The sequence below is a fragment of the Volvox carteri genome, assembly GCF_000143455.1.
Source record: "Volvox carteri f. nagariensis unplaced genomic scaffold VOLCAscaffold_61, whole genome shotgun sequence".
NCBI classification, from domain to species: domain Eukaryota; kingdom Viridiplantae; phylum Chlorophyta; class Chlorophyceae; order Chlamydomonadales; family Volvocaceae; genus Volvox; species Volvox carteri.
In genome coordinates, this window is record NW_003307604.1 from 578,403 (window position 1) to 594,142 (window position 15,740).

The window sequence follows — 15,740 nt, forward strand, 5'->3', positions numbered from 1 at the left end:
TTGTCCGTTCCCAAACGCAAATGCCGAAACGCAAAAAAGCCCACAAGGCGCGTGGCAGCAAAGTGGTCTTGAGGCCGTCCCAAACAGCGTGAATGCCTGCATTAGCTGTGTTCTGCGAGGTAACGGAGGCCAAAAGCCACCCGCTCTCTTCGTACGATCGTGCAGCACCAACCTCAACCTTACCCGCCGGCCGCCTTCATCAACTGTTATAAAACTCCATTGCCAACCCACAATCCCTAAACCCTTCCGGGAAAATCCGTCTCGGCTCTGAAAGCCGGCGCACTGTCGCAGGACACATGCCCAGGATAGGATCTATGTCCGCACATCCCTCATCTTTCCAACCCTTTTCATCTCAATTATGCTCGACTCGGACTAAAAACGGGACGGAACGCTTGTTAATGGCCGATGTTAATGGCCGAATGGCACAGCGAACTAAAAGAAAAGAGCGGCTCGCCTACAAAGTCTGCAGCTTAATGATATGGCGGCATTACCCGTTGGACGTTAGTGAACCTCCAGGCTTAATTAGGTGTTGCCTCCATCGTGAATTGATACCTACGGGCATTCGTATCTAACCTACACATACGGCCCATACTGCTCACGCGGCTATGAAAATGCCAAGAATAGGAAGGAAAGGATTTAAGATTAGAAACCTGGGCTATGTGCTGGTCTAGCATTTAAACAACGGAACCCACAGATGGCTTGTAAACCACATACCCCGCCTCGGGGGAAAAAAACAAACGCGCCGTAGATGGCGAAGGAAAAGTAGCCCAATTGAACAAACTCACCGCGCTAACCACATCCGAGAGTTCCCTTTTATTCTTCAGAACGACCCGATCCAACCAAACCGCTTTTTTTCTATCCGACTGCAAAAGCCAGGTACAGATGCGGTCACCAACGAAGTGAATTTGCGGCATTCCGCCCTTCGCTGACTCTCTTGTGGCGCGCCCTCCACCGCACCAGCAAAAGCGCGGGAAATGCTAAAAAATCCGTCTCAAAAACCTCGCACGGCAACAGGTTGTTTAGATCGCGGCACGGCGCAACACTGCTGCTGCTCCTATGCGGCTAACCGAAGTATTGTTCCTGGTCAATACGCGGCGCTAATCGCGCGTTCAGCGTGCGTGTTCTCCTCTTCCGTCAATATGCCCAAGTCGACCGAGCTGGCAACGGCAATCGCAACAGCTGCCGCTGCATCGGGCCCACAACACAGAGCGTCCGCGTCCTCATTGCCGTGCGCCTCGACGAGTCCCCTCCGTTCAACAAGCTGATGGTGTCGCGACTGATACCACACCGGGTCACGGACGTCGCAAAAGCCCTTAACTACGGCATCAAACTCTTGACCCATCTTGAGCGGCCGCTCTTCCTTTAAATTCATTGCCGTACAGAGACCCGCATTGGTCGGTACTGCCACTGTTGCTGCCGCGCCTGCCGTACCCGGCTGTCGTACTGGCACGTAGGTAATGCGAATATGGGCCGTCAAGTCTGGGGCCTGCGGCGCCGCCGCTGCCTCTGCAGCCCGTACAGCCCTGTTGACGATGGCTACGTCACCATCACCGTCACCAGCAGCGGCAATAGCAGCAGCGGAGGCGGCTCCACCGCTAGGATCATCACCCCCGACCGACGTCGACATGCATAGCACGCCTCCTTCAATATCTCCAGCACGGACATGCCCGTCTTTGAGTTGATGCGGGCGAGCACTGCTGCCGCCGCTGTCGCCTTGCTCTCCGCTGGCCCCAGACCCGCCGAGTGCAAACCTGGCCGCCGCCGCCGTTGCCGCTGCCGCTGTGCCCTCCGCTGTCGTGACGACGGCGCCGCCGTTACCGTTCGAAGCCGTAACCCCGTGTCGGAGCCCACGGCCCTCTCCTCCACCTCTCTCGTGAGCTTCGCGCTCCTCCGCAGCTTCTAACCCCAACAGCTGCCGACGTACCTCCGAAGACTGCAGCTCATGAGCATCGTCGTGGCGCGTGCTGTCGTCAGCATCGTCGCCGTCGAGAGCGCCCAGTAGCATGTTCAGCGGCCGAGTGCAGGCATCGAGGGAGGTCATGCTAGCGGGGCTGGTCAGCCAAGACGCAAGTATAGAGCAATTAAGCGGCGAGCCACACAGTGTGCGTGGCGTGGCCAGGGCCCGAAAAATGTCGGTACTTCGGGCACTTGTGGGGCACTTCTGATGCGACGCTGGGTCCAGCTGGTGGCCGCCGCTGGCAGCAGCAACAGCAGCAGCAGTAGCGGCGGGCCCGCCCGCTGTTGCTGCTGACGCCGTCGTCGGCGGGGGAACGGCTGTAGCACAGGCCCGTGGTGGCGCTGCAAAGGCATGTGAGCGGGAGGTGGTGTAGGCGCTGACGGGCGTGAAGGCAAAGTTCAGGGAAGTTCCGGCGGCGGTCTTGGGAGTGGCGTCAAGGCTGGGGGCCCCGCCGATAGCAGCGGCGCCAGAGGCTGTAGCGGTGGAAGGCGCGCCGGCGGCGCTGCGGCTGCCAGGCGCACGGCTGCTGCCAGGCGCTCGACGTGCCTCGCTGCACGGCGGAGAAAACAGCCCAGCGGTGAGGGAAGAAAGGTCCAAAAGATCGGAGTCATCACACACATAGACTCCTCCTCCTCCTCCTCCCATGGCAGCGGCGTCGACGGCGTCCTCCCGTGCCGTACCAGCGCCCGCGGGCTCATCGACCGCCGGCACTGCTGCCTGCGGCTGCGGTGGCTGTGGCTGCAGTGCCGGCAAACCAGCGGCGGTGCTGACATGCTTCACGGCGTCATGTAATGTTCCAACACCACGTCCTGTCGAGGCGGTGACGGCAGTGACGGCAGCGGCGACGTTGGCAAACTCGCAATCCTTCTCCTTCCCAACTCCAGGGTTCTGCGCCTGTCCCTGCTGTTGCAGTACTGCCGACGGCTGTAGTACAGCATCACTGTCGGCGGCGGCAGTAGCGGCGTCGCGGGCATCGCCTGGCCCTAGCGAAACTGCAGCACCCGCGCCCACCGCTGCCGCTGATATTGGTGGCTGTAGCGGCAGCGGCCCCAAGCTGGGACTGACGTTCGAGTCGTACACTGCTGCTGCAACTGCTGTTGCGAGGTTGCGGGGGCCTTGGCTGAGACCAGTAGCGTCAGTCTCTACGGGGCCTGTGGGAGCTGGGTAGTCTGCCAAGTCAGGCGGCGGCGGTGGCTTCAGCGGTAGCGACAGGGCCAGCGACAGGCCGGATGTACTGGGCGCCGCTACGGCCAGCGCGGAGATCTGGTCGCCTACCGGATGCTGCTGCTGGTGGTGGGGGTGATGGTGATGGTGGTGGGGGTGATCGCCCTGCAGGGGTATGTATGTATGTATGTAAGGGAAAAGGATGGGGAAGAGGACAGGTTAAGAAAGGCGACGACGGAGAAGAAGGGGAAGAAAAAGGAAAGGGATGCTATAATATATATATTATATACATGCGCAATCGTACGTGCAATCGAGTGGTGTATGTGTGCCGATGTTCGAGCACCTCTCGTTCGAGCGCTGCAGCAAGGCGCCGCACACACACATAATACCTCGTCGCATTACTCCGTGCGAGGCCTCTAGCTCCTTTACTGTATCCTAATTAAGCCCCTGGGGCCCATAAGGCCCCTAGGCTGCAGACACCATAAATCATCAGCAGCAGCAGCACCACCACCATTCTTCGCCTGGTAAGAACACGAACATCACCACCACGGCTACCTTTATCGCTCCTTCGACCTACCCACCTTCTCGAGGACCATGTGGGCAGGTAAAAGCATCCCTCCCTTTTCGGACTTGGGTTGCCGTGGCGGCGGCGGCGGCATCAAATGCTGCTTGGCAGTAGCCGCGCCGTGACCATGTCTGCCGACGGGTTCCGGGCTGCAGCCACCTCCGAGGGCAGCGGCAGTAGCGATGTTACCGCCAACGGCGGCGCCGCGGCTTTCAACACACTCCTCAACCTCAATGCCGCCGCCGCCGCCACCGCCGCCCGTCACCACATCGGCGCCCGTCAACGCCGTGACCTGGGTGCGTACGGCGCCGATACTCTGGCTGTAGCATTGATGCACATTGGAGCAGTAGCTGACCTGTGCTGCCGTCTGGGTACGCGCAGCCGACGTGGCAGGTACGACACGGCTGTGCATGGTGCTCATCGTGTCATTGGCAGCAGCGGCTCCACCACCACCGCCGCCGCCACCGCCACCGTTGTTGCATTCACCACCCTCCGCAGCCACATGGCCGGAAGTTGTACGGCGGATCTTGCTGAGACCGCCGCCGCCGCCGGTGGTGGCCTGCCAGACGTACCGGCCAGGCATGAGCGGCTCCGCCCCCGTCGGCGGCAGGAAAGACCCTATCCCGCCGCCGCCGCTGCTGGCTGCGGGGCCTTGGCGGGAGGAACGGATCTGAACGCTGGAAGCTTCCAAATGACTTCCGCCCATTGCCCCGACGGCGGAGGACGGGCATTCGGCGGCAGCTGATCCCGGGGCCAGCGGCGGCGGCGGCATCATGGAGCCCATGGCGACGGGGTATCCATGGTACGGCGCGCCAGGATACGGCATGGCGTGAGGCATAAGATGGTACGGCAACCAGCCGTACATGTCGTAGCCGCCGCCGGAAGGCGGCGGTGCCATCTGGTGGTAGTAGTACGGGTGGTGCGGCGGTAGGCCGTACGACGGCGGCGGGCAGTAGCCGTACGGCGGGTAGTGTGCATTCGTGTTGGCGTACGGATATGGAGAGCACAAGGGCGGCTGATAAGGCCCAGTCGCGGCCCCGGTGGAAGGCGCGTGGGACATAGCGACCGTGGCGGCAGCGGCGTCAGGTAGACTGCCGTACGGCGGCGGGGGCCATGGCGGGTACGACATGGGGGGATAGGTGGCACCTCGGTGCGCGGCAACGTCGAGGTGGGAGCTCGGCCCTGACATCGCGGCGACGGCCTGGTGGTACGACAGTACGGCACAAATGGTAAGAGGGGCGACGACTTATATAGACATTGAACCCTAACTTTGTAAGAGTACGACACCCTCGCACTGGCAGTCAAGCCATGCTTGCCTTATCCGTCAACGCAAGAGCTATCACTCCAGGGAACGCAACTGCCCCTTGACAGTGCACTGCGAAGTACGTGTCAACCAAAATCCCCCATTGCATATGCGAAACAATACACACGCACTTACGGCATGGGCCCGCCCTGTTTCATATCCGTCCCGCGCTGCTCATACCCCGCCACACACACACACAAACCCAACTGTACTTCAGCGCCTGCCGTACCGTCGTACATGGTCCGACGGCCCGAACCTAGCTATGTCACACATACAAAGCTCCCGTACGACACGTCGTACATTACCTGTTGGTCGCCGCGCTGGGGTTGTGACGGCTGCGACACTGCCTGCTGCCCGCCAGGGGCTTGCTGCTGGCGGTGTTGCTGTTGTTGTTGCTGTTGTTGTTGCTGTTGTTGTTGTTGTTGTTGCTGCTGCCGTGCCGCACCTGCCTTTGCAACCAACGAGGGTATTTGGAGGTGCGGCAGCTCCAGGATTGCGAACAGCTCGTGGGCGCTTGCGGGCGATAGACCTCCACCCTCGTACACCGATGCACCAACGCCTGCTCCAGTGGCCGCTACCGGTCCCGGAAGAGCAGCAGCACCAGCAGCAGCAGCGGCGGCATCAACCGACTCAACGCCGCCGTCGTTCGGCTGCTGATTCAAGGGGTCGGCGCCCTTGTTGTTGTTCGGCTTCTTGGGAGAAGTCAACCCTTCCGGAAGCTTTGTCCGAATGGGCGGTAGACCTGAGCCAACATCGCTTCCGGGATCTGGCCACCAACGTATCGCAGCATCCGGGCAAGCTGCCGTACTTTGATGCGCGCTGGCGCGGTTCGGCGCCTGCTGTAGCAGCTGCTGCTGCTGCTGCTGGGAGAGGTGGGAATGTTGGGACTTAGCCGGTGGCGGCGGCGGAAGTGAATGTTGTGGGGATGGTGGGGATTTCGGTTGTTGGACTTTAGAGCACAGCTGCTGCTGGTCAAGCTGTGACACGGAGGAATAGGAGGGTTGTTGAGGGAAAAGCATGAGCGATATTGGCAGGCAGGGAGCTGGTGGGTGCTCTATGTTGGCGCTGGGGTCGGTGGAGAAGGCGGCGGGCTGCAGGAGAGGCGGCGGCAGCGGCAGCGACGAGCCGGCGGCTCCACTCGTGTCCACTCCGCCGTACACTGCAAGTGAAGGGTCCTCCTTGGAGTCAACCACGGCGCGACGGCATCCAACGGCGCCCTCTTCCTTAAGGCAGTGAGGTACGACGGCGGCAGCGGCGCCGCCGCCGCTGCCGCCGCCGTCGGCAGTAATGTTAGCCACGTTGATTGCCGGAGAAGCCGTTGGTGCCCTGATTGCCAACTGCACGGTACCTGCAGTACCGCCGCCGGTAGCGGCCGATGGTACGGCGTTCGACAGCGTCAACCCTTCCGCTGCCGCCGCCATAACGGCCGCTGAAGTTGCTTCCGCGCCGCCGGAAGGAGTGATCAAGTCACCAGCGGCGGCGCCGCCACCGCCGTCGGCGTCTGTCGGAAGATCTACGAGCAAATCGTCCACATCACTTTGATGCCATTCATGGAAGAAAGCCCGAGTGGGTGACAACGCAGCGGCGTCGCAGGCGATCTGCTCCAATACTGGGCCAGGTCCTCCAGGCGCAGACAGGCCCCCTGGAGCCGGCGCAGACGTCATGGCGCCGGCGGCGTCGACGGCAGCGGCTACTGAAGCGCCAACCGCCGCTGTTGCGGCCATAGCTGGACCAGCTGCAGCCGCCGCGGTGGCGACATCAGTGGGTATGGCCATAGAAATTGGGAACGGATGGCTTGAATAGGCGCCAGCCATCGACAGCCCCAGTGCATGCGGAACGGTGTTACTGTTGATATACGGCTGGAAGTGGTGCTGCAAGTTGTGAGGGCAGGAGGATGCGGCGGCGATGGGAAGGTAAACGCCGCCGCCGCCGCCGGCCCCGCCATCACTGCTGTTATCCCCCACGTGGTACCCGGCGGCTGCGTAACCAGTCATAAGATTTTTGCTGTCTCTGATACCGGAGGTTACAGTGGCTGGGAAGCAGGCCGCAGCGGCGGCGGCGGCAGCCCCCGTTCCGGGTGCAGCGGTCTGCCGGCTGGTGGCCAAACTGCTTGCGCCGCTCACGCTGGGCACGCACACGTACGGCGCCGCATAGGCACCGCCGTACTCCCCTAGATGTACGGAAGACGTCTGGCCACTGCTGCAAGCTGCGCGCGCGGTGGCCTGGCGCTTGGCGGCGGGTGCTGGCGGCGCCGGAGTGGAGTGCTTCGTGGGGGTGGAACCGCGTGGCTTAGAAGTGCTGCCGCCGCCGCCGCCGGTGGAGGCGGTGCGTTGCAGGGCTGGGAGCCGCAGAACGATGCCGCCGCCGATGCTTCGAGCGGGACCTGCTCCGTGTGTTGAGTACTGTGGCAAGCCTCCGCTTGAGAAGCTGACTACCGGCCCCGACGCGGCGGCAGCGACGGGCGGCAAAGGTCCACCGTTCGATCGGCATGCGGCGGTGGCGGCGGCAGCCGAGGTGGCCGGTCCACCATGACGAAGGGCGCTCATGGAGCTACCGCTGACCACGAACCGGCCGCTGCCGTTTTGCTGTTGTAGCAGCTGCTGGGGTTGTTGCTGCCCGGGCAACGGCAGGGGAGCGGTGCAGGTGCTGGCGGAGGGTTTGCAGACGCGAGGGGGGGAGCTACCACCTGCGGCGCCGCCATCACCGGCGTGCGAGCCAGCGCCGGGCATCACCGCCGCCGCCGCTGCTGCTGCCGCGGCAGAGGAGCCGGCGGCGGCCTGCAGCGCCGCCAGTCCCGCCAGCGCACCGCTCGCGCCTGTGAAGAGAATCCCCGCGCCGCCGCCGGAGCCGAAGACGTACGGCAGGAGGCCACGGGGATCGGCGCCGGTGGTGACGGCGGCGCGGGATGGCTGTGAGGTGATGCTCAGGTCAACGGGCTGACCGGCGCCGCCGGTGACGGTGAGGCGGGATCTGAGCGCGGATAGCGACATGGAGAGAGACTCGGATGGTGCAGCGCCGTCACTCTCCGAGTCGGAGCCCGAAACTCGCACGCTAGCTGAACTTGCCTGTACAGGCAATGGGCGCAGTTATGCATGGAAGGTGCAGAAGCCGGGGCCGAATGTAATGAAATTAAAGATCCGCTGGGAGGAAAATAGCAAAATACTAAATCCCAATACAAAAAGCGAGGCGAAGGGAAAGCGGTGGGATGAAGCGCCAGAACAGCTGTTTGACTGTTGGGATCGAGGGCACGTGATTTATATGGAATTTGAAATTTACTTATAGGGAGAGAACAACCGCTGGGCAAGGTTTTCGACATGTCTGACTGCGATTTCACTTAAAAAAGGTTGTCAAGGATTGCGCCAGTACCGTAACTTTATTCATATATACAATAACTCTGCCACTTGTGTCCACTCATTTTTCGCCGTTGGGGCCATGAAGGAAGTCGGTTTGTAGCGTCCACCCGGTCCATTGCCTCCATTTCCATGTCAAGGAGCTTTCTGTGCGTCGGCTCCGAGACCGTCGGACCATGCACGACCAGCGCCCTCTCGCCCTTGCCCGCCCCGAAGCTTCATGGTTTTACCTTGCGTGCAGCGCGATACTTTCGGAAGTAGTTTCGGACTTGCTCGGTGCTCCGTAAACCTGCAACACAAGACGACGCCACGCACATGTCACCAGCAGCTAGGAGTGTATGCATGGCAGGGGGCAGGGGGGAAGAGTGCGCCAGGATGCCATAGATATTCTTTAACAGGTTCTGACTGGTCTGGGAGGCGGTGCAGCATAGGCCTGTTTCGGCAAGGATTTGAGCTGGCCAGGTGCGCGCATTTCAACAAGGTTTTTGCATCTGAGGTCATATTGAGTTGGACTGGTGGAGTGAATTCCTCTCCGGCTTACATTTTGCGTGGGTGCGCACTTCCTGCAAACTCGGCATCTCGTCGGGGCGCCAGCAAATAGGCGCGTTGGCTTCGAACCACCTGTGAAAAGCAAAGGAAGCGTCGCGTTGAGGAAAGCTTTCGGCGTTGCTGAAATTAAGGTCCTTTCGCGGCGTTTGGCAATCACGAATGACATTATTATGTCGATGTGCACGTCGCCTTCTCTTTCGGCGTAGACGAGGAGACATGCATGCTCACGGGTGGCATAACAAGGACTAATCTACCGGAATACGCTATGATGTTTAACAGAATGCATTATAGGTAGCTTGGCGGAGCTGCGAGTTGAGGTTTGCAGTCTGCGTCCTAGCTGAGCCGCTGACTTTGCGCTGACCGCACAACTCACTGAGCGAGCTCCGCCTGTGAGGGCCTGCAGCCATCTTCACTTAATCTGGTTCTCCACCAATTGTTAAACTCGGCCCAATAGCCGATGGGCCTGCGAGCCTCGCCTTCACCGGCCTGCGAGCACGATAACATGGCAAACACCGAGTCGGCCAAACGACTTTGCTCTTCCAGACCGCAAGCGGTTAGGAGTCAGTACAATATCCTATTGTAAATCGAGGAACGTTAATGCTTCTCATGGTCCAGTGTAGGCGCAGTTGCAGCAGCTGCCTGCCGGCTGCTGCTGCCGATTGCTGCTGCGCTTGCTCACCCCGGCAGAGCGCGCCGGCCGATTGACATGCATAATCCTTCAAATGTAATACGGATGTGACGGATGAAGGAGCGGAGTCAAAGGAAGAGTCAGGCTGGAGGAGTAGCCATGGTCGACTTGCCTATCGGTCAGTGTCAGTCAATGTCAGTCAAGTGTCTTAATCTTTACTACGGCTTACATAGGTGCTGGTGACTTGCAAACTATCCTTGTTCTAGCTACATCAGACGTATTTGCTGCGAGTAAGGCAGATAGACTGTACAATTCAAAGTCAATGGATCCAAAATGCGCCGATTGACCGACACTTTTGAGCCCGATGTTTAATTTTCTTGGCCCCTAGTAAATGTTATGGGCTTACAGACTTCCGACGCGTGTACCTCCACAGCAGTGCTAAGGATCTGAACTTTCCAGCTTTAGCACAACTCAATCGCGGAATTGGTTACATATAAAGAATTTTACAGTCTATATATTAGGACGATGGCAGAAAATGCAAAGTTACATAATCTTGGCTGTCGTTATTGGGAATTTGGGTTCACAATCGCATAGCTAATAGCCACGTGAACTGCCGCAGTACAACGTAATAGGGTATACTGCAGATGCGAAAGACACAATTATCCTTTCAATGCCTCCCATTGTTCCAGAACAGCCTTCTTCTGGCACGCTCTATTTAGGAACCACTAATCAACTGCTAACAGAACCAAGCATTGCCATTGCATAATGAATGCTAGCAGCCCATAACTTGCGCACCTGACCTGCTTATAACAAGCAAACTTTAATTACTAAATATTAGAAGGTTATCAGGCTAATAAGGGATAGACAATAAATCATACACAAGATGATTACGACTGCGATATCGCAAAATAATAAACGCCAGACCACACTGATAAGCGGGATGTGGTCGGTGTATCGCAACCTGCTAATTTAGGGTGCATTTCCAGTGCGGATTAAGGCCAGGGATTAACCCTCTGTCCTCCATCGATACCTGCTCAAACGGCTAAGTTGTTGGCAAACTTACCTCGCCTTTTCAACCTTTGGTTCCCTTATGGAACAAAACTATGTGGTAAGCTCGTACCAAGGACTTCCGTGCCCTAATCCCTGGCCTTAATCCGCACTGGAAATGCACCCTTAGTATGTACCTTCGGAGCCGAGTTAGCACTTAACAGTCAATCTGCATGCCACAATTTTCAGACTAGATACGATATCTGAGAAGATACCACGATGACCCCAAAGCCACATTTGAGCCTTTCATGGGGCTGATATGGATACTCAAGGACGAGCTTAATAAGGACATGCTTGCTTAGGCCATTATTTCGCACACGACGCTACCGCAAGTTTCCGAGTGCCCTGAACTTGACGCCGACCACCCAGCTGCAAGTTCCCAGCAGTGCCCTTTCCTCTACCGTGCCTCGCCACGGCCCTGTCCAGGGCTCACAAAACCACTGTCCTGCCACCACACACCTTGTCACTCCTATCGCTTCGAGTGCCCTAGTCACGCCCCGAGGATTTGCAGTACACACGAAAAATTGCAAAGCGTGGACATTAACATACAAGAGGGGCTGTCAATCATTTTCGTGCCGGGCACATGTACAGTCGGACATAAGAGAGTCATGTCCAATTTATCAACAGAAGCGCTACCCTATCCGTTGGTCCTCTCCACCCAGTAAGAACCTCTTATTCCAAAACTGCCATCGCAGCCATCGTGGGCTGGTCCCAGATGCTTGCACCATGCGGTAGTCACCAGCCTCCTTCCCCGAGCAGCAACAGCCATCTACTTGACCTCGACGGCAGCTAGTCCCAAAAGACTTCCGGGACGCCCTCGTCATCGTTGTCCGAGTCATCCTCCACCATCTCCATCTCATCGCCTTCATCGATGCACATCATGCCACCGATGCCACGTCCGTTGGCAGCGTACCATTCACGCATGTGCTGTTGCTCCTGCTGCTGCTGCTCTTGGTTCTGCTCCACCTGCTTGACGGCCTCGACAAGCGACCCATCTGGCTTGTGCCGACTTGCCGTCGCCGCGCCTCCCGGAGGCATCAGCCATTCGCCCGCGCGCATTGGTACAACAGGAAGCGGCGGTGCGGGAATCAGTAGCGAGTTCGGTGAAACCAAGTCAGCGCACTTCGTAGCCCGGACACGCAGCAGCCGGTGCCGGCCCTGATGTCGATCCCGGAGCAAGAGCTGCTGCTGCTCCTGCTGTGCAAGAGCGGTACTGTTCCATGCGAGGTACCCGGACCGAACCGTGAACGAAGCACCGCTGCTGTGACAGGCAGCGCCATGGGGCTTTGCGTCCGACCCATACGGCATCGTATTTGTGGGCATCGAGTCGCAGGAGGGAGGCCGCCATTGGGATCGCTGCTGAGAGGCCGGCGCGCACGCCATGGCTTGTTGCTGCTCGAGTTTGGGTAACCGTTCAGCCCAACCATCGTGCGGCTGTTGCTCCGCGCCCCTGTGATGCGGCAGAAAGGTGTTGGGCCGTTGTCGCCAAAATGGCATCCCGGTCTGCTGCGGCTGCTGCCTCCAACAGCCCCCTTCCAGGTCCTCCTGATCCTCATCGATTTCGGAGCCGTCGTCCCCTGAACCTGCAATATGCTCCAGACCCTGCTCTTCCGCCACAACCTTGTCCTCCCCCTCCACCTGCCGCACATGCTGCTTGCTGCACATGCTGCTGGTGCCGCGGTCTGTGGCCGACGATTCATCGCTCCAGCGCTTCTCCTTCCCTCCAGCTTGCTGATTCCACATAACGCCGCCGGCAATGGCCTGCGCTGCCGCCCCTCCCGCTAGACTCCGACCCTCTGTGTAGTCGGCGGCCATGGACAACCTCTCATGCAGGGCGCCCCGCTCTGCGTCTGCTGCCATATTAATGGAGTCCAGGAGCGGTACACTGCACATGTGCGGTGGGTATGCCGGTGTCTGATGATGTTCCGTTGCGGATCGCGCTGCTGAGAAGGAAAGTCCATCATCTGCCAGGGGTGGCTTGCTGAGCTGAAATTGTGTCCCACTGGTACTAGAGCTGCCAAGCAGCGTCCAGTCACGCGGTTCCATATTGGCGCCCACGACACCCGTACATGGCACTTGCCGCTGGCCGCCCGCTCGCCACGCCTCGCTGCTGCTGCTGCCGCCCCCGCTGCTGCCACGAAAGTCTCCGACAGCAACCATACCGTTGGAAAGGGAGGTACTAGGTAACTCACCGCCGCCGACGCGGCTGCTGCACTGCGGCAATGGCAGCAGCGGGTGGTTCCAGGTGCTGGCATACATCACCGATTGCATTTGAATTCGAGCTTGGATCTGTTGCTGGCCTTGCGCTTTGGCGATCAGCATGTTGTGCTGCGCGATGAGGGCAGCAGGGTCCATCGGCGCGTCTTCCTCAGATGCGGTGTTGTTGATGCGAGCGCTGCAGTGGTGACGGTCTGGATGGGAAGCGCCGATGTGGGACGTGTCGCCGCTGGCGCCGCCACCGCTAGTAGCGGCGCCTCCATGGCTATGTCCATCGGCAGCGTGCTCGTTTTGTTGTTCCTGTCACGAAAGGGCATGAGGTGGAGAGATAGGATTTATGTATCGCGTTATCTAATCTGGGTCAGGCCGGTTCCGGCATATTTGGGTAACATGCAGTTGTGGCCATAAGTTGCGTTTTCGGGCCTCTAATCGCCAGTGCATGGCGGGCAGGTGATGACTGTAACCTGCTGGTGTGGAGAACCCGTAGCATGCTTTTGGCAATGCATGTGCTTGCCGAGCGAATGCCTCAGGTCCATGTTCGTTTTTAATTGCTGGAAGCTGGCTGTTTGACAGATGGTACCCCACCTTGCGCGCAGCCCGATACCGGCGAAAGTAGTCACGGACGGCCTCCGTAGACCGGAGGCATTTTGCATGTAGCCGTGTCTCCTGCAGCCATAGTCGGTTGGTCCCCGAATAATTTCCTGTCTGCCAAGTATCTGCTGTTTATGATTGCAACTGCCGCACACTGGAACGTACCGTGAAGCTTGGTGTGTCTTGAGGCCAAACGCGCGTTGCGTTCAGTTCATACCATTGCACGATGCTTGGCTTTCCAGGACGTTTACCAAGGCGATCAAGCTCCTGCCTCCACCAGTTGTTAAATTCACTCCTGCGAAGTTAATGGTTTGTCAGAGAAACCTTTGCTGAGGTTGGACCTACTGGTATGAAGTTAGGGCAACTTCATGAATGTCCTTTCATTTCTGTCCTGTCTGTCCTGTCCAAATGTAAGGTCCTCACCAGAACCACACCGGCCTCCGCGAAGTTGTCTCTCTGTCGATGGCCAATTTTCGATGCCTACGGTCAGACAAGGTCTTCTGGATCTTCTGAAAATTCCCAAGCTCATCAAAACCGTCCTCATCAGAGGATGAAGAACAATCACACGAACGTAAGCGGCGACGGCTAGACTCCGTCTTCATTCCTCACCAAAACCTAAAACCGCAACGGATCAGGAAAGGCCATTTCATGCACATCGTCTTGCAACATCCAGTTATACGTATCACATGTCACGACACGGTTTAATAAAGTATCATGTACTACGCAAAAAATGTCTGTATGCCGTACACCGCACCTCAGCCGTTCTGGTTTTGACGGCTTCCAAAACGTTGGCTAGTACTTGTACATCATGTTAAGGATAGCTTTAGGAAGTTTCTGAGTAAGACCCATACTGTAACAAGGGCAAGATGTATCTCCGACAGGATATTGGCGCAGGACTGAACAGAGTCCTACTCTTACACATTTAGGAACAGCCGGGAAAGCCTCAAGAAATCGATTTGTTTATTAATCGATTTATATATCAGTCAAATCCTTTCTGATTTGACTTATATGGGCCACAAGCGATCTGGTAAAAGATCTTGAAAGTCACGGTGTTACTCGCCATAATGGTAGCTGGGCACCTTATGTGCAGGGGATCTTAGATTCAGCCGGTAACTACAAGAATAATTTTTCCCAAGGCGAGTCTTGCCGTATATGTTTAAAAATGCCAAAAGAGGACAGAGAAGCAGCGCCATTGAACCACAAGCAATGGCCCGCGGTTCGCAGCCCGTCCTAAACCTATTGATTCTGCGGACTAGCACGCGTAGGTATGGCAACTATCTCCGAACATCAGCCCCATTGCTTCGTCTCGGCCAGGTACTCAAACAGCGCCGGTGCGTTTTCCGCAGTGATGCCCGGCACCTTACGGAACATGTCGTAGACACTGCGCACTCCGTCAGCGCCTTTCAACTGAGCCAACAAATCGCATTGGGACAGGACGAGGAATGACATGTTATAATTAGAATCTCAAAAGGATTTCGAGTTAGAATACAGCTTGGCAAATAGCATCATGGCGTAGCGGAACGCAGGCCGTTGCATTCCGGTCCCCAGCATAATTGGTTACATCGGCACGCTGACGCAGATTGTTGATACGCACATAGCCCTCCGTCCAAAACGAACAAGCTCATCACTGGCCCAGGCGCTGCCCAGCTCCTGACACACCTTCAGTTGCAGAATGCCAGGCCACCCGTCGCTGCCAATGTCGGAACCGATATCAGAAGCCAGGAGGCACATGGGGAAGCGAGCCAAAGCATCGCCCCCGCTGAACTTCTTGTACCTAAGTTTACATGCGGAGGAGGGAAAGAGCGCAAATAGGGACCGGCCGAGGAATGACGCCCTGTGAAACGTGTTGCACGCGCGGCGAATGAAGTTTGGCAAGCTGAAGGAACTTGGACCTTGCAGCTTGCATGGATTCTTCCCACCTCACGTGTCATATAACACTATTGCCCTCGCTTCAACGATGCTCCTTTCTGGCTCACCCCAACCCAGCCCAGGCCCGAGGCATCCCGCGCCTGTCCTGCCCCACCTCTTCCTGCTCTTCTTGCTGTTCTCCAAGGTTGTACGAAGGTAGGCGTCCACTTCGTTGGGGGTCAGCAGCGGCGGCCGCCCGTCAGGAGTGGGCAGCGCAGCGGCCAGCAGCAGTCGGAGCACCTCTTCGTGCGTCTGTGGATGACCGTGTGAAGAGGTCGCGGTCGTGTGGAAGGAGGATGAGGGGTTGGTAGGAATGGATGTGATGCACAAGCACACTCCCCTTTTCGAACTCCTTTCCTCGCGCTGCTTTTCTACCTGCGCATGCGAGTCCACGGTATAGGCAGACCCCAACACCCTGCATACATGCCAAACCACCCCAAACTTGTAACTAGCTTACCCCC

General features: G+C 58.2%; 2 protein-coding genes across 2 annotated transcripts; both read right to left on the minus strand.

Annotated features, from left to right (window-relative positions):
• Positions 1-1,084: 1,084 nt before the first annotated feature.
• On the minus strand, positions 1,085-9,600 carry VOLCADRAFT_97524 (uncharacterized protein; the record flags this gene model as incomplete). Its single annotated transcript, XM_002956488.1, has 8 exons — positions 1,085-3,244; positions 3,703-4,777; positions 4,833-4,887; positions 5,435-8,054; positions 8,570-8,628; positions 8,881-8,960; positions 9,262-9,374; positions 9,568-9,600. 8 exons carry the CDS (start codon positions 9,598-9,600, stop codon positions 1,085-1,087), a joined length of 6,195 nt encoding a protein of 2,064 aa, XP_002956534.1.
• Positions 9,601-11,352: 1,752 nt separating this feature from the next.
• Positions 11,353-13,973, minus strand: VOLCADRAFT_97525 (uncharacterized protein; the record flags this gene model as incomplete). Its single annotated transcript, XM_002956489.1, has 5 exons — positions 11,353-12,359; positions 12,756-13,080; positions 13,366-13,446; positions 13,537-13,666; positions 13,795-13,973. 5 exons carry the CDS (start codon positions 13,971-13,973, stop codon positions 11,353-11,355), a joined length of 1,722 nt encoding a protein of 573 aa, XP_002956535.1.
• Positions 13,974-15,740: the final 1,767 nt, after the last annotated feature.